The sequence below is a fragment of the Lactuca saligna genome, chromosome 2 (assembly GCF_052625555.1).
Source record: "Lactuca saligna cultivar CGN05327 chromosome 2, ASM5262555v1, whole genome shotgun sequence".
Taxonomy (NCBI): Eukaryota; Viridiplantae; Streptophyta; class Magnoliopsida; order Asterales; family Asteraceae; genus Lactuca; species Lactuca saligna.
Window position 1 is genome coordinate 161,614,726 of NC_136418.1, and position 18,993 is coordinate 161,633,718.

Below are 18,993 nucleotides of genomic sequence, written 5' to 3' on the forward strand. Positions count from 1 at the left end.
TAAATCAGTGGATGAATTGGATGTCGTATAAATGTGTTTTCTAAGGGGTTATTGAGTTTACCACCGAATAAACAAGTAGATTTTTACCATTCTCTTTGATAAGAAAGGATTTCAAATCTTAATTACAGATGGTATGTTAAAAGTACAATGAAGTCACATTTTCAATTGCTAATAAATTATTATGATAATTTTGAAATTCTTCTAATAATTTAGTCTTGGTTATATACAAATATGTATCTAGTCTTATTCTCTCACAAAAAAATAAATAGATAGATAAATAAATAAAATACTAAAAAGATCACACTCTATTTGCTTCTGAAGACTCCTATTCGTAGCTTTGTTAACTATTTAAATTTCATAGATTTGTTTTTTAATATTTGAAAGGTTAATCAAATTTAAGATTTTTTCCTAAATTTTGTAAATACGTGTATTAGATGTTTATAACATACAAATTCGATAGTATCGGAAAAAGACACAAATCATTATTATGAAGTATTTGTATTCATTGATTGATATAAAAAAAAGCTTACATCATGTCTAAAACATAAATATACCAAGGTAATAGCACACTGTGACATTATTAATTCACGAATAAATATGTGTATGAATGAAAATATAACATAAAATTTATTAAGAAGCAAATTGATGTGGTAAAATGCTACACTCATATCATCGGGCAATGTTGAAGATGCCTGTATTTTAAGCATAACATGGAGGTGGGGGGAAATTATAGTAGTAATAGGAGTGAGTGGGAGATTTAGCTGGTGGAGGTGGTGATTTATAGTAATACAAAGGTGGAGTTGAAATTTGTGGTGGTGGGGGAGACTAGTAGACATATGGTGGTGGTGGAGGAGACTTGTAGATATACGGAGGAGGTGGAGATGGGGAAGGTGGGGGTGGAGACTTGTAAACATAAAGAGGTGATGGAGAATGTGATGGTGGAGGTGGAGACTTATAGATATATGGAGGTGGAGGGGATGGCGATGGTGGGGGAGGAGACTTATACACATACGGAGGTGGTGGGGATGGTGATGGTGGGGGAGGAGACTTATATACATACGGAGGTGGTGGGGATGGTGACGGTGGGGGAGGAGACTTGTAGACATATGGAGGAGGTGGCGATGGGGAAGGTGGAGGTGGAGACTTGTAAACATAAGGGGGTGGAGGAGAAGGTGATGGTGGGGGAGGAGACTTATACACATAAGGAGGTGGTGGGGATGGTGATGGTGGAGGAGGAGACTTATATACATATGGAGGTGGTGGGGATGGTGAAGGTGGGGGAGGAGACTTATAGACATATGGGGGAGGTGGAGATGGGGAAGGTGGAGGTGGAGACTTGTAAACATAAGGAGGTGGAGGAGACGGTGATGGTGGAGGTGGAGACTTGTAGACATATGGAGGTGGTGGAGAAGGTGATGGTGGGGGAGGAGACTTATACACATATGGAGGTGGTGGAGATGGTGATGGTGGGGGAGGAGACTTATATACATATGGAGGTGGTGGGGATGGTGAAGGTGGGGGAGGAGACTTGTAGACATATGGGGGAGGTGGAGATGGGGAAGGTGGAGGTGGAGACTTATAAACATAAGGAGGCGGAGGAGACGGTGATGGTGGAGGTGGAGACTTGTAGACATATGGAGGTGGTGGAGAAGGTGATGGTGGGGGAGGAGACTTATACACATATGGAGGTGGTGGGGATGGTGATGGTGGGGGAGGAGACTTATATACATATGGAGGTGGTGGGGATGGTGAAGGTGGTGGAGGAGACTTGTAAACATATGGAGGAGGTGGAGATGGGGAAGGTGGAGGTGGAGACTTGTATACATAAGGAGGTGGAGGAGACGGTGATGGTGGAGGTGGAGATTTGTAGACATATGGAGGTGGTGGAGAAGGTGATGGTGGAGGAGGAGACTTATACACATATGGAGGTGGTGGAGATGGTGATGGTGGGGGAGGAGATTTGTATACATATGGAGGTGGAGGAGATGGGGAAGGTGGTGGTGGAGACTTATAAATATATGGGGGCGGTGGGGATGGAGATGGTGGTGGAGGAGACTTATATACATATGGTGGAGGTGGAGACGGGGATGGTGGTGGTGGGGACTTATAGATGTATGGAGGTGGTGGAGACGGAGATGGTGGGGGAGGAGACTTGTATATATATGGAGGGGGTGGAGACTTGTAAGCATAAGGAGGTGGCGGAGACGGTGATGGTGGAGGAGGAGACTTGTAAATATACGGAGGTGGTGGGGACGATAATGGTGGGGGAGGAGACTTGTACACGTACGGAGGTGGTGGAGATGGTGATGGTGGGGGTGGAGACTTGTAAACATATGGAGGTGGTGGTGAAGGTGATGGTGGGGGAGGGGACTTATACACATAAGGAGGTGGTGGGGATGGTGATGGAGGGGGAGGAGACTTGTACACATATGGAGGCGGTGGGGATGGTGATGGAGGGGGAGGAGACTTGTACACATATGGAGGCGGTGGGGATGGTGATGGAGGCGGAGGAGACTTATACACATAGGGAGGTGGTGGTGATGGTGATGGTGGTGGTGGAGACTTGTAAACATACGGAGGTGGTGGAGATGGTGAGGGTGGGGGAGGAGACTTGTACACGTATGGAGGTGGTGGAGATGGTGATGGTGGGGGTGGAGACTTGTAAACATACGGTGGTGGTGGAGATGGTGATGGTGGTGGTGGAGACTTGTAGACATATGGAGGTGGAGGTGATGGTGGAGGAGGAGACTTATAAATGTAGGGAGGTGGTGGGGATGGTGATGGTGGGGGTGGAGACTTGTACTTGTAGGGAGGTGGAGGAGGTGGAGAGTTATACAAATATGGAGGTGGTAGTGATGGTGACGGTGGGGGTGGCGACTTGTAGACATATGGGGGAGGAGGTGAGGGTGAAGGTGGAGGTGGTGATTTGTAAAAGTAAGGTGGATATGACCATGTGTTTTTCAAAGGTGGTGGCAATTTCAAATCTCCATAAGGCCATGTTTCGTCCACAGCAGCCGTAAGGGTGGCTAGCAATAAGAAAGCAAAAGCGTACACTAGTTGAGGCCAGTGCCTCAACATCCCTAGGCTTACCATAGAAGGCAACCTTCTCTCTTCTTAATTCACTCTAAAAACCTTTAATTTTGTTGTAAATGATGAAGGGATTAGAACCCATTTTATACTAGTCATCTGTATTTCTTTAATGCAGTAACAGGTTGTCATATATCTTCTGTATTATTTTAAATAGTTTGAAAGAACCCCACCAAATTTCATGTTTTTGGGTATGGATTTGAATGTTTCCACAAATGAGCTTTTGAGGTGAATCGTAAACAAGACAAAGTCAAAAAGGACCAATGATCTTATTTTATTTTAGTTTGTCTGTATCTAGACCCAATAACAACTAAATGGGTTTTAAACAAATAAAATATTTTATATATTAATTCATCATAAGAAAAGAATCATATTGTGCAATTATTAGTATTATGTCAACTACATATACTCAAGTACAATAATTCCATTAGCTTTGGATATAGTAGTCCGATCATGTGTATACATATATGTATATCAACATAGATATATACATTATGTAGAGGTGGGTTGAGGTAAAAATCATAAAATTGACAGAAAATGTAAAAAACTCATTATAATCACCCAGCACAGGTGATCTATTGGTTATTATCATATTGGTTATTGCAAATTTGCAATGCTAGAAAAGGGTAAAACTTCAATCGGTAAGAACGCATAGTTTGTGTGTATTTAAAATGTAGACAATAATGGAGGACATATAAACACAAAATACGGATTAATTAAAATATCCCTAATTCAACAATTTTGATACGTGACTTCTTATTTTTTGAAAGCATCTTTAGTGTTGAACTGAGCTAAGATTTAAACCTATTTTTATATTAATTTTTATTAACTTTAACTGTTAAATTAAAAGCCTTCTTTAATGAACCTTTTATAATATATATTTTTCATCGAACTAATTTTTCATTATTTATCTAATATGCTATTTAAATTGTTGCTTTTTATATGCATATCATATTTTAATATGACTTTTTTTTTTTGTAAATAATAATATTACTAGACATTATTATATATAATAAAAACAACCTTTATATGAATAGTAGAGTTTTATATTTTAGACTTTTGCCACAATAGTTTTGAATTTTAGATTTCAACCATACTAGTTTCATATGTTGGCAAATTTTGTAGATTTGTAGAAAATAAATTACAAAATATGTCCCCGTAATTTATAGAAAATGTCATGTTTATATCTTTATGTTTGAGTTTTAGACTTTGGTCACAATACTTTCATATTTTAGCAGGTCTGGTACCTATATAGAAAATAAATTACAAATGTTGTCTCTATAGTTTCTAGAAAAGGTCCATATGCATTTTCCCCTTACATGAATAGTATAGTTTTGCTTTTTAGACTTTTTTCATAATAGTTTTGTGTTTTAGAATTTTGTCACAATAGTTTGGTATACTGGTAATCCATATGTAGATAATAGATCACAAAAGTTATTCTATAATTTACTAAAAATGTTCATGTTTATTTTTTATGTTTTATTTTAATTAGACTTTGGCCATAATACATTTATATGTTGGCAGGTTGGTCACTGTGTAGAAAATAAATTATAAAATTTATCCATGTAGTTTATAGAAAAAGTTGTGTGTTTTTTTTTTTTTGCAGAAATGGTTCATGTGTTTAAAGAGTATACTCTTTGGTTTGAGACTTTGATCACAAGACTTTCGTGTATTGGCAGATTTGGTTCTTACGTAGAAAATAAATTACAAAATTATTCCTGTAATTTATAGAAAAGATCTATGTACATAATTTTTTACAGCAAATTGTCCATGTATTTAAAAAAATAGAAAATATTATCTAATAGAAAATAGTGGATTATGCACCCACAAATAGATATAAGTAGACTTCCAGTCTTCGTCCACCACAAAACGAGAAGAGACAATTTCTAGTTAATATTAAAACATAACTATATTAAGTATTTATTTGAAACACATAAAACTTTAAAAAAAATCTTGTTATAAATTAAAATCAGCATTGAAAATAGTATATAATCATCATAAGTTTAATATTTTATAACTAAAATATTATTATATATTTAATAAATAATCAATAAAGAAATTGAAAGAATCATTTAAATACATATACTTTCCTAGTCCCTCCACATATGTGAAAGAATTACTCAAAGACATTAGAGTAAATTACACGAATGGTCCCTACGGTTTGGGGTAATTTGCGTGTTTGGTTCCTAACTTATTTTTTAAACTCGAAAAGCCTCTACTGTTTGTTTTTGTTACGCGTTTGGTCCCTACTGTTTGTTTTTGTTACGCGATTGGTCCCTGTTTTACCTAAAAAGATTATTATTTAAATATGAAAAAATTGTGGGATAGGTAATGTAAGGTGATGGAATTAAAAAAATAAGGACCTTCCGAGTTAAAAAAATAAGTTAAGGACCAAACACACAAATTGCTCTAAATCACAGGGACCATTCGTGTAATTTACTCAAGACATTACTAACATGCTTTTGGCCTAATAGTGTGTGTCATCCCTTCTAAAGGTTAGGTTTAAGTATCATTGTAGACATAAATTATATTAAAGTGTAGATTAAAAGTAGATTAGATTGTAATAAATAAATAAATAACTTTTTCTGTATTTCATCTTGATGAGAAAGTCGAGTTTTGTTGTTGCTGCTACAACTTACAAGTATATTTATAAAAATATATAACTGGTCCTATATGTTTGAAGAATAATATCATATTTGATCTTTATGAATTTGTTTTGAGCAAACAGTCCTTTAGTTTTAAAAGCGTTACATATATGGTCCTTATGATTAATATCATTAGAAATGTGGATTAAATATATATGAAAAGACCAATATATATACCCTTATAGCTCTTTTTTTTAAATATTTTATAATAAAAAATGGGTCTATCCTTATAGAGTTAGGGCCCATTTGATAGTGGTTGTATGGGAAAGTATTTGTAACATCCCAAAATTCCGAGTAAAATTTTCATTTTTAAAATAGTAAACCATACAAACAAGTTGTTCCAAAACCAACTAAAATGAATATATCACTTGAACATTAGAGTAAAAATCACAAATACCCATTGCGCAAAAATCTAGGATATGATGTGCAGTCACGTCGAGCCATTCCCTTTGGAAACGAAAGTACTTGAAACCATAAACACATAACCATAAGCACAAAGCTTAGTGAGTTTTCCAAAATACCACATACCATACGTATCATTGAGCCCAACTCATAATTATATGCTTAGCCTTTCCTAATCAATGTGTGACAACCCGATACTTCAACTCTTTGTAACGACCAAAATGGGTCAAGTATTGTAACCACTTATGCGTAATAAAATGTATAAATAAGTTCTACTTAATTTCTTTCTATGATTTAATGTCTTTGAACCATGATCGTACGTAAAAAGATCGCCCAAATCCGACTTCATATAGCGAAGTTATGAACTTTCAAAGAAATTCCCTTAAACACGATGGATTGTTATTAAATAATAAAAACAATAATAAAAATAATTTTGGAATTTGCCGACGGAGTCTAAACGAAAGTTGTAGAGCGTAGTCTCACCTACACGAGGATATAAAGACCATCGAAAACGGAGTTCGTATGAAGAAGATATGAATTTTTGAAGTTATTAAATAAATTAATTATTTATTTTAATCAAAATTCGGATATTATCCGAAGAGGAGTCAGCACCCTCATCCGAGGTACGCGCCGCGTACTCCTGTACGCCCCGCGTAACCGAGAGAAGCGGCCTCTGATCGTCCACGTCGCACCATTCGACTCGCCGTCCCATCCGACCCGCGTACCCAGCGACCCGTCCCATCCGACCCGCGTACCCAGCGACCCGTCCCATCCAAAGCCGAGGCAGTCGAGGCCTCGGTCACGCATGACGTACGCGTACGCGCTGCGTACGAGCGTACGCCCCGCGTACCGAGGCAGACCAGCCTCCCTATAAATAGCATACGAGGGTTTGCAAGGAAAGGGTTCATTTCTCTTCTCTCTCTCTCTACTTTGCCTCGTTTTCCGTGTCCATTCAAACCCGAAGCTCTGGTCTTCTTGGCTCAAGTCCCGAAGGTCGATTTTACTCCCGAGATTCCCGAGAATCCCGAGGAAAATCCGTTTCCCGAGACGAAACTCTGCCCGGTTTTCCATCTCGCTATCTCCAAAACTTTCAAGTGAGTTTCATACTCCTTAATCAACCGTTTTAATTATTCTAAATGCTTTTATATGCTTTCAAGGGGGGGATTACAAGTAAAACACACGAGTATCATCGTGTGTTACATAAAGAAACTCTTTTATATACTGTTAAATATTCAAATCACATGCGATTTATAAACTTTTAAAGGAACTTTTATATATAAATATATATCATATGTTACAATAGCATTCGATCTTTTAAAATATAAAGTTGTTGTAATACATGTATAAAACTAAACTGTTCTTAAAATTATTCTTTTCTATCTTAGACTCTACACCAAAAATCTATGCTTTCATAAACTAATGATTCTTTCCTAAGTATTTCTAAACAAACAAGGCACACTTTTTAAACTATAATAGGTATAGTTTTACGAACCGATTTCTAACTCTTATGTACTAGAAACATATATTTCAAGAAGTTTACTTTCGTATACAAGAACAAACGTAACATTTTAACAAGTAGATCTGTTTTTATACCACGGATTTGTGAGACACTAACTTCATGTACGTTCGAGTACACATTTCAAGTCCTGTATTATATACCAAAATCCCTTGGAGGGGGAGCGTGGTGTTTGTGTATAGATCTATACGGGCTTGACAACCCGCGCCCTGACTGTTAGCTGCAGTCCACCGTTTGGGGTGACAAACGTCATAACATTCCAACGCCTGAAGAACGTTGTGTATAGGCATTTCGAGTCAATAGTATGGTTATAAAACTCACAAGGGGTATTAAAAACGCATTGATTTACAAGGTTTTCAAACTCATTTATTATTTTACCTTTACATACATTTTGGAAACAAACATTGGTCTTGAATGAAGGCTACTTTTATGCTAGTAGAAAATATAGGATTTTCTAAACACATACAAACAAAGATAAAACATTTCATTTCATTTAAACATTGTCATTTAAATACTTATGAAATTCACCAGCTTAAATGCTGATCTACTCTTTCAAAAATTACTTGTATGTCCCAGGAAATCAGTAATTTCAGGTATACATTTCGCTTTTGATGAAGGGATGCTGCGGCGCCAGTTTAATCTCGTATTTTGACATCATATTGTAATTGAGTTTTGAACATGTAACTTTTGACAAATGTAAACTTTCAATTATATATATATGATGGTTGTATTGCTTTCTTTACTATGTATTCATTTGTTACGTTACCACATGAAGTCATCCGCCCCCAAACGTTTCCGCCGTTCAGGTTTGGGGGTGTGACACAATGGGCCCAACCCAACATACAAATGAGCCTAGTCTAACATACAATGGGCCTAACCCAACCTATAATGGGCTCAACCCAATACATTAATGCAGGAGTCATAAAAAAAGCTAGCATCCTACATAACACATTCCAGTAGGCCAACATTGGTGCCTTCGACCCATGAGTATAGTGAGGAGACTCACCCGAATCATGAAATCAGCTAATCCTCAGCTCAATACCCCGCAACAAGTGCTACAACTCTCCTATCACAACATATAAGGTCCAACCTTATTCTATACCCTGAATTAGGAATCTTGACCAAAAATTTAACCCATGCCAAAAGTCAATAGAACACAATGTCAACCATCAGCCTTACGTCGTGAACAACCCTTGGTCACATCGTGAGATTCCACTTGGTCCGATTCCAACTCGACTCTTCTAAGTCAGTCAACTTTGTCATTAACAATCATTTGAGCATACCTCACGACATAATCATCCTTCTGTCATGTTGTGAGGCCCAAAAGGCTCAACAGAAAATGGGACCTTTCATTCTCACATCGTGAGACCTTATATCTCACATCGTGACTACAGTATGAAGTCAAAATCTAAAGGTTTAAGTCCTTAATCCATTAAGTCTTTCACTCTAACTTTTCCAGAAGCTAAAGGGGACTCCAAATGTCCATGAAAATTATTACTTGATGAACATGAATGCCTTATGCATGTCCTCCATCCATTTTATGTCAAAAATGAAGAGATTAAACAAAAATCTTCATGCATGGATCCAAAAATCAACCAACTTCTAGATCTAAGCAATAATCATACTCCAAGGACCCTTAGAATGCATAAAGTTGCTAGCTTTATGTGTTCTTTCCTTTCAAACTTCTTAAAGATGAAGGGAATAGGACAATAACTTAGATCTAACCACCTTAAGCAATAAAGTTTGAGTCTTTGCCACTTACAGAGGTCTAAAAAAATGAGATGATGATGATGATGATGATGTTTATGTGCAAGCTTCACCAATTGAACATCTTATTCTCTTCTTTTTCAAGCCAAGAAATGCTCCAAAAGGCCAAGAATCAACAAAGGAATTAGGGATAGGATTTTTCTAAGGTAAAAGGGTGTTGGAGGCTGGCAATGAACCCTAAAGATCACTTAGAGGGGCTTAAATACAAAGGAAAGCCTAAAAGATCATGGGCTTGGGTTGTAGAAGTTCTCACGTCAAGAACACTTATGTCTCACGTCGTGAAAGTGGTTCCGAACACATTTCTCATATTTACCCTTGTCACGTCATTACCACCCAATGTTCATGTCATGACACTCGATCTCTCTAATAATCAACTTTTTGACTCTTTGAAACCCTAAATTGATTTATCCTGAAAACGGGTGTTACAACTCTCCCCCACTTAAATTAGATTTCTTCCTCGAAATCATTCCTTACAACTTACTCTTCCACACCCGACAACTCTACCAAAACTTCTTGGATGCTAATTAGGACTTAGAAGTCCTCTTAAACGTTAAGGTCATGGAACACCCTATTCTTGTCATCGTTCCTTCACTGATATGGGAATTTACCACCACTACCACATACTCTAACCATAACCTCAAACAACTGAATGGTCCACTCACCCAAGTTAAATTAACTAATCGGGCCTCGCCCACGGGTCTTACCCAAGCCACCATAACTAAGCGAGCATCGCCCACGGGGTTTAGCCATTGTAGCATAACTAAACGGGTCTTTCCCTCAATCATGAGCTATGGTAGTCTAACCACCGAAGCGACTCTGCTAGAACTCTAGTATGGACATGGAGTAAGTAAGAAAAATAATAGTAACGATCTTGACTCAACCCAAAGGAAGGTTGTGATCCCCTTATAGTATACCACCCAATCGTGTAAAGGCCACACTTATCCTAGCGAATACTATGGTCAATCTGTAATATTCCCACACATTCTTTGTTGCCATGGACCCAAACCATGGTCTTGATGGGTTTTCTACATAAGAACAATCCTATGTGCTCATACAAACCCTAATGGTTGGATCTAGGTTTTGCTATTGTACATGATTTAAATCCAAGACTTGAAACCCTAGATCTATCATATAAAAGTCGAAATCAACATCATAAGAACAGATCTAAGTGTTTACCTATTTGAATAGCTTGAAATCCTTGTAGTCTTCTTGATCTTGAGCTTAGAGTCACAATTGTAACTCCTCTAATGGTTCACAAACCCCACAAGCAAGAAGGCAATATGAGAGAGGGTGAGAGATGCTAAAATCATCCCTAGGGTTCTCTTGGAATCAACTGTATCCAATTTTCATAGCCTAGGGGTCATATTTATACTGTAGGCTACTAAGGTTTCAGTCTAAACCCTAATAGACACCTTAGCCACCAAGCAGCCCAAGGAACCTTCTAGAATAAGTCCATGGAAGAAGATATGATGGATCCCCATCATAATTTTGTTCCCCCTTTAGTCCATTAGGTTTCCTAGCCCAAAACCCAACTATCATACATTTGACAGTTTATGCCCCTTTATTTAATTAATCTCTTTTAGTCACCAAATTAATTCCTAATTAATTTATGACTAATACCAATTAAATAAATATGATTTCTCATTTAATATATTATTCTTATAATATATTAATAAACCATAATATTCTCTCTCTCTCTCTCTCTCTCCTTAAATTACCTTGTCAAGTTGCTTTGTTGAAGGCAACCCAAAAGGACCATGCACAACCGGGTCAAGTACATACCAAATATAGTTACGGGCTCAAACACTAATCCAATAGTCTCCCACTTGGATAAGCCTAGTAACTATATCTCACATATGACTTCAATATCCGATTTGCAATCGTAGCTCTTACACGTTGCTGTCAACTCTGATCAGTAACTCGTCCTTCAGATAATGGATCGTATAATCATCTGTTCTAGATATCATGCTGACAATACTTATTGTCCAACACTTGTTTCTCGATCTCCGATTTGTTCGACATAGAATCTAGTTGAACACATCAACACTTCGACTCATATGCATCTATTATTTACCAGTTAAACCATGCACAACAATGTGTTTTATAACATCAAGTTACTAATGTGTTTACACATAATCAATGCATAACTAACCAGCAAACAACAACCATATCTATAAGTTTTAAGACAATATGATATTATCGCTTTGCGATCACTTTAGGTTAAGCACCACGAAGTGATACCTGCAAACATGGGTTTATTCCAATGCTCAAATCATATTCATAAGCACTCATGAACTTTGCAACAAACCTTTGCTATGCCCAAAACCTTTTAGACAATCTACAAACAATTCATGACAGTCTTCATTCACACCTACTTCCAAAATACGAACGACTGTGGACTGTTCAAATAATCTTATTATTCAGGAAGTCAAAACTTGCAAAATTGAAACAATAGATAAATAACCAACACAAGATAGTAGCTTTAGTCATAAATAACACAAGTTTATTTATTCATCAAAATGTCAAGTACAAAATATCTATTACACGTTTCTTATCTATCTAATCCAAACTTATATCATCCTTTAGCCTAATGCTCCTAGCGTGCTACAAGTGTTTGACCCTATTCAGTCACTTCGTAAGGGGATCTGTCGGGTTTTCTTCTGATTATACCCTCCTCACAATGAGGAGCCCCTCTTCTACCTGATGTCTGATAAAGTGGTATTTTCTGTCGATATGTCGAGATCTACCATGATCTCTTAGTTCCTTGGTTAAGGCAACCGCTCCTACATTATCACAGAAAATTTACATCGGCTCCTTTATGGATGGTATAACTCCAAGGTCTCCAATGAAGTTCTTCAACCATATAGTCTCCTTTGATGCTTCACTTGCCGCAATGTACTCTGATTCACACGTTGAATCAGCTACGGTCTCCTGCTTGGAACTTTTCCAAGTCACTGCTCCTCCATTTCGGGTAAAGACCCAGCCCGACTGCAAGCGGTAACTATCACGATCCGTCTGAAAACTAGCTTCACTATACCCTCAAACCCTTAATTCATCACTCCCACCGAGGACTACGAACCATTCCTTGGTCCTTCGTAGGTACTTCAGAATATTCTTAACTACAATCCAATGAGCTCTACCAAGATTCCCTTGATATATGTTGACCATGCTCAAAGCGAAGGCCACATCAGGGCAAGTACAAGTCATACCGTACATGATAGAGCCTACTGCGGAAGCGTAAGGTACTCAGCTCATATCAACTATCTCTGCCTCTGTACACGGGCTTTGATTCTTACTTAGCTTGGTATTGCTTTAGATTGGCAACTCCCCTTTCTTGTAATTTTCCATACTAAAACACTTTAGTACCTTATCCAAGTATGTATCTTGACTGAGTCCTATCAGTCTCTATTCCCTATTTCTTACTATACTTATTCCCAAAATATAAGCAGCCTCTCCGAGGTCCTTCATAGCGAAACATTTCCTAAGCCAGGACTTGACCTCCGGCAAGGTTTGGACATCGTTTCCTATCAGTAGTATGTCATCAACATACAATACGAGGAAGCTCACTATACTCCCACTAGCTTTGACATATACACAAGATTCATATTCGCTTCGCAGAAAGCCAAACTCTTTAACTTTCTCGTCAAAACAAAGATTCCATCTGCGAGACGCTTGCTTCAATCCATAAATGGATTTCTCAAGCTTACACAATCTATTTGGATGTTTCGCATCAATAAAACCCTCTGGCTGATTCATGTACACATCCTCAGCCAACTTCCCATTATGGAAAGCAATTTTCACGTCCATCTACCAAATTTCATAATCATGAAACATAGCTATTGCAAGCATTACCCTAATAGACTTTATCTTCGCAACTGGCGAGAAGGTCTCATCATAGTCAACTCCGGGAGTTTGAGTAAAGCCCTTCGCAACCAATAACGCTTTATAAGTGTGTACTTTCCCATTCATGTCCTTCTTCTTCTTGAAGATCCACTTGCACCCGATTGTCTTACGACCCGGTACATTATCAACCAAATTCCAAACTTCGTTGTCGTACATGGACTGAATCTTGTTGTCCATTACCTCTTTCCATTTAGTAGACTCTGGGCCTGCCATGGCTTCTTTGTAGTTGCTAGGTTCGTCCAAATTCATTAGTGTTTTATCACTAATAAACGTATCCCCTTCAGTAGTAATATGAAAACCATAAAATTGGGGTTGAACACTTGCCCTACTAGAACGTCTAAGAGGTAAGGACTCGTCAACGGGCTCAACAGGAGTTTCCTCCTCGGGTTGAGTGCCAGTGTTAGAGGTTCCTTCATCACTTTGCTCTTGAATCTCTTCAAGATCAATTTGCCTCCCACTATCCTCTTGGATTATCAATTCCCTTTCTCGGAAAACTCCTCTTCTAGCAACGAAGACAACATTGTCACTCGGTCTACAGAAAAGATAGCTAAAAGAATTATGTGGGTAGTCGATGAAATAACACTTCTCACTATGAGTTTCGAGCTTGTTGTGAGTCTATCGTCTTACGAAAGCATCGTAACCCCAAACCTTAATATATGCCAACGAGGGAGCTTTCCATGTCCACATCTCGTGAGGAGTCTTGGTAACCTTCTTGGTGGGAACTAAGTTAAGGATGTTGGCGGCAGTCTCTAAGGCATACCCCCAGAAAGCTATTAGTAACGAAGTCCGACTCATCATAGAACGAACCATGTCCATCAAGGTCCGATTGCATCTCTCAGCCACACCATTCAATTGTGGCGTTCTCGGAGGCATCAATTGCGAAACAATCCCACATTCTTTTAGATAGTCGTGAAACTCAAGACTTAGGTATTCTCCTCCTCATTCTGACCGAAGCATCTTGATTTTCCTGCCCAGCTAATTCTCCACTTCATTCTTAAACTCTTTGAAATTTTCAAAGGTTTTTGACTTTTTCTTGATTAAGTAGATATATCCATATCCGCTATAATCATCCGTAAAAGTCACGTAGAAGCGGCAAGCATCCCTTGTGGTGGATCTAAAGGGCCCATACACATCAGTGTGTATGAGATCCAATAGACCCTCATCCCTTTCATAAGTGCCAGTAAAGGGTGAGTTGTTCATCTTCCCAAGCAAACAAGATTCACACGTGTCATCGTCCCTAAGGTCGAATGACTCCAACACTCCATCCTTTTGGAGTTGGGCTATATGTTTCTTGTTGACATGGCCAAGGCGACAATGCCACAAGCATGCTTTGTCTAGGCTAGTAGACGAATCAATATTCAATACATCATTTCCTAAATTATCAACAACCGTCACATATTCATAAATCCCATTACAAGTTAATGCATTGAAATAAAAGACATCATTCAAATAAACATTAATAGAACCATTACTATTATCAAAAGAATATCTGAAACCTTGTCTAAACAATCCATGAAATGAAATAATGTTTCTTGCCATATCTGGCGAATAACAGCAATTATCTAAATCTAATCCTAACCCATTAGCACTAAAGAATAAACTCCGACTCTGGTCACAATCTACGATCTTTTGTTTCCCTTAATCAAGTTTATCTTCCCATGTTCCATCTCCCTACTTCTTCTTAGGCCCTGCAAATCAGAACAAATGTGGTAACCACACCTTGTATCAAAAACCCATGAAGTAGCAAATGATGAGTTATTAGATTTAATAGAATACATACTTGCGAAGGTGGGCTTAATCTTCCCATCCTTTATGTCTTGCAGATACTTAGGGCAGCTTCGTTTCCGTTGGCCCTTCTGGTGGCAGTAATAGCACTCTGCTTCTTTGGGGTCGGAAGAGGGTTTGACCGAACTAGGTTTGGTTCTTCTAGAAGAGGAACCATCTTGGTTCTTACCCTTATGGTAGCCCTTACATGGAGCCTTTCTCTTCTTTCCCTTTCCTTGACCAATTGCCAACACGGGAGTAGCCACAGCAGGGGATGGTGTAACAGATTTGTCTTTGAGGTTGCTCTCAGCAGTCCTCAGCAATCCTTGGAGCTTGCTTAAGGAGACCTCTTCCTTATTCATGTGGTAGGTCATTCTGAACTGGTTGTAGCATGAAGGCAAGGAGTGGAGGATTATGTCGATAGCCAAATCCTCATCAAACTTAACATTAAGTTTGACAAGACGATCAACATACCTCTGCATTTTCTGCAAATGAGAGGTTAGGGATTCTCCACTCCCCATCTTAGCGGTGATCATATTAGTAATGATCTCATAGCACTCTTGCCTCGCACTTTGGTGTGACCTGTCCAGCAAATCCTGATGCATTTCATACGGATACATGTCCTCATAGGACTTTTGGAGTTCGAGGTTCATGGTGGCCAGCATGATGCAATGAACTTTCATAGCATCACGCTCGTGGGCCTCAAAGGCGGCCAACTCTTCAGGAGTAGCAACATCTGGGATGATCTTCTTAATCTTTTTATCGGGGACATATTCTTTGTCCTCGTAGTGTTTGATCATACGAATGTACCTCATCCACTCGTTGAAGTTTGACCCATCAAATCTCACCTTTTGACGTAGGTTCATCAACGAGAATGACCCATAAGCATTGTTGTTGTTGTTAGCAGAAATTTGAAAAAAAAAGGAACAAAGTTTGATTAGAAATGAGTCCCTAATTAAACACCCAAATGAGAAATTAGGGCTGGGACCCAACAACATTCTTTAAAACTTAGAAAGGGATGCCGTACTCTAAAATTAAATAATTTGAAGGTAAGTGAATGACGATTCACTAATTCGCACCGTGAAAAAAATAGGTTTTAAATGTATTTGAAAACTCCTAGATCTTTGAGATTCATTGAACTTTTCAATGGCATGTTTAAATCTCGATATGCACTTCAAATTTGCGACTGGGATGCCGAGGATCGCAAACAAGTTGTGAATAACCATGAGAATAAACATGGTGCACTTAATGTCTCTATCACCTAATCAATGTGTCGGTTAGCCACGCACGCTCCATTGATCTATGATAAACATCGAGCCACCCTTTACCACCAATGCCAATCCCAAATTAGTGTGCCGGCTAACCACACATGCTCCACTAACGTTTGACAAGGGTACAAAGTGTAATTCCATGGAATAGCATCATTTTTCATATTTTACCCTAAAGTAACTAAGATTGGGAATTTGTAAAACATGTTAGTTACTTTGCAAATAAAAAATTATTTAAATTAAAACGATTAATTTCATAATTATCTATATTTGACTTAATCTAATTTTAGTTACAAGATAATTACCAAATAATATAAATAATCCATATTTATCATATAAATGAACTATTATTCAAAAGATTTGAAATTATCTATTGTTTTGGCATGGATAATCATTCAATTACAATAAAATTCAGATTTTATCTTCAAAAAAACGATTTAGGTATTAATCCCATGACAATACAGCAACAAAGTCCTGAAATATCCTCTGTCTCACAGCTAAACTCATCGAGTCCACATTGGAACTCGTCGAGATCATCTAACTCATCGAATTCCTCATGGAACTCGTCGAGTTCATCAAATATTTAGCACAAAAAAATGATTTTCAGCAATCAAACAGTTAAAGCATCACATACAACAGAAACCAATCAAGGCTTTGATACCACTGATGGGTTTTCTACATAAGAACAATCCTATGTGCTCATACAAACCCTAATGCTTGGATCTAGGTTTCTCTATTGTACATGCTTTGAATCCAAGACTTGCAACCCTAGATCTATCATATAAAATTCGAAATCAATATCATAATAACATATCTAAGTGTTTACCTCTTTCAAATAGATTGAAATCCTTGTAATGTTCTTGATCTTGAGCTTAGAGTCACAATTGTAACTCCTCTAATGGTTCACAAACCCCACAAGCAAGAAGATAATATGAGAGAGGGTGAGAGATGCTAAAATAAGCCCTAGGGTTCTCTTGGAATCAAGTGTAGCATATTTGCATAGCCTAGGGGTCATATTTATACTATAGGCTGCTAAGGTTTCAATCTAAACCCTAATGGACAGCTTAGCCACCAGGCAGCCCAAGGAACCTTCTGGAATAAGGCCTTGGATGAAAATATGATGGATCCCCATCATAATTTCATTCCCCCTTTAGTCTATTAGGTTTCCTTGCCCAAAACTCAACTATCATACATTTGATAGTTTATGCCCCTTTATTTAATTAATCTCTTTTAGTCACCAAATTAATTCCTAATTAATTTATGACTAATATCAATTAAATAAATATGATTTCTCCTTTAATATATTATTCTTATAATATATTAATAAAATATAATATCCTCTCTCTTTTCTTAAATTACCTTGTCAAGTTGCTTTGATGAAGGCAACCCAAAAGGATCATGCACAACCGGGTCAAGTACATACCAAATATAGTTATGGGCTTAGACACTAATCCAACATATCTTACTAAGTAATCCAGAATGTTGATACAAAAATCAACATGATCCATGTACTTCCATCTTTATAAACCCAACAAGTGTTCAAATCATGTTTCGAACCCCAAAGCCTTCATCGGACAAGAATAAGAAGAGGGATTCGAACACAACCGTCACCCTAAACCTAGTCACGAACCCACCAAGAGCTACTACCGATGCTTCACGTCCTCAGAAAAAATGTTATGAGTCCTTAACAATTTTCTTCTAGATTATAGTTGAACAGTGAACATTGATCCTCACCTGACCCTCGACTCATACCACCACCAAAACTGGCTCTCCTCTTGCCTATGATATGGAACTCCTCCTTGATTCACGCCTATAAAAGTTTCCATAAATCCACATGGCTCTCCCCTATTTGGATTCTTTTGTACACTGTCATCCTCATACCGATGGATTTCCTACCATCTCACAACGTTACTACTCCACTCCTATCATCCAAAGTTCACGTGAGCTAAGATTCAAAGACCATCAAGCTAGGGTACCCACACCCCATACCATTTTAAACACTTTGTTACCCAAGTAGGAAGACAATGTTGCACCCAAAGCACTTTCTCGTGATATAATTCCAAATCTTGAGCCACCTCAACAGACGACAAAGAACGAATAAACCCTTTATCAGAACGGACAGTTCACGGATTGAACAAATCACTCGTTGAAAGATCGATGCACTAAAAGCATCTCCAAGATATACAATTTAAATTCTCTTGACAATCCCAACATATGAAAAAATCCATGCGACTAAACCATCACCAGCACCCATGACTCATAGGCGACTACCGCTCTTACCATACTAACGGTAGCGACTGGATAAAACAACTAATCAACAATCAGCTGAAATCCAACCTGCACGACAAAAACACCTCTGAACTTTGACTTGGTTGTCCCATGAGGGGAAACCAGCTTCCATGAGATCTTTTCCTAAAAGCTTTTGGTGTGAGGACCACACTCATAACCCTAAAAACATGAAACTTGCTGCAACTCACCCTACACTCGCGTTCTGACCAATCCCTTACACTCCTCAACCATCTTGATTTCTAATAATCAAACAAACTTACACTACAACTTCCTCTAACCACTTGTGCTGAAACCGACAGTTGATCCTCCGAGCAGGACCCCTAGCTCACTCCTACCAAGGGCCCACACTAAT

At 38.1% G+C, this 18,993-nt stretch overlaps 1 protein-coding gene across 1 annotated transcript; it reads right to left on the minus strand.

Annotated features, from left to right (window-relative positions):
* Positions 1–604: 604 nt before the first annotated feature.
* On the minus strand, positions 605–3,155 carry LOC145032453 (uncharacterized). The gene has a single exon (XM_078981266.1). It carries the CDS (start codon positions 3,091–3,093, stop codon positions 826–828), a length of 2,268 nt encoding a protein of 755 aa, XP_078837392.1. The 5' UTR covers positions 3,094–3,155; the 3' UTR covers positions 605–825.
* Positions 3,156–18,993: the final 15,838 nt, after the last annotated feature.

Coding starts and splice junctions, on each gene's coding strand:
- LOC145032453 (XM_078981266.1), bottom strand. CDS start 3,093: ATGGTAAGCCTAGGGATGTTGAGGCACTGGCCTCAACTAGTGTACGCT.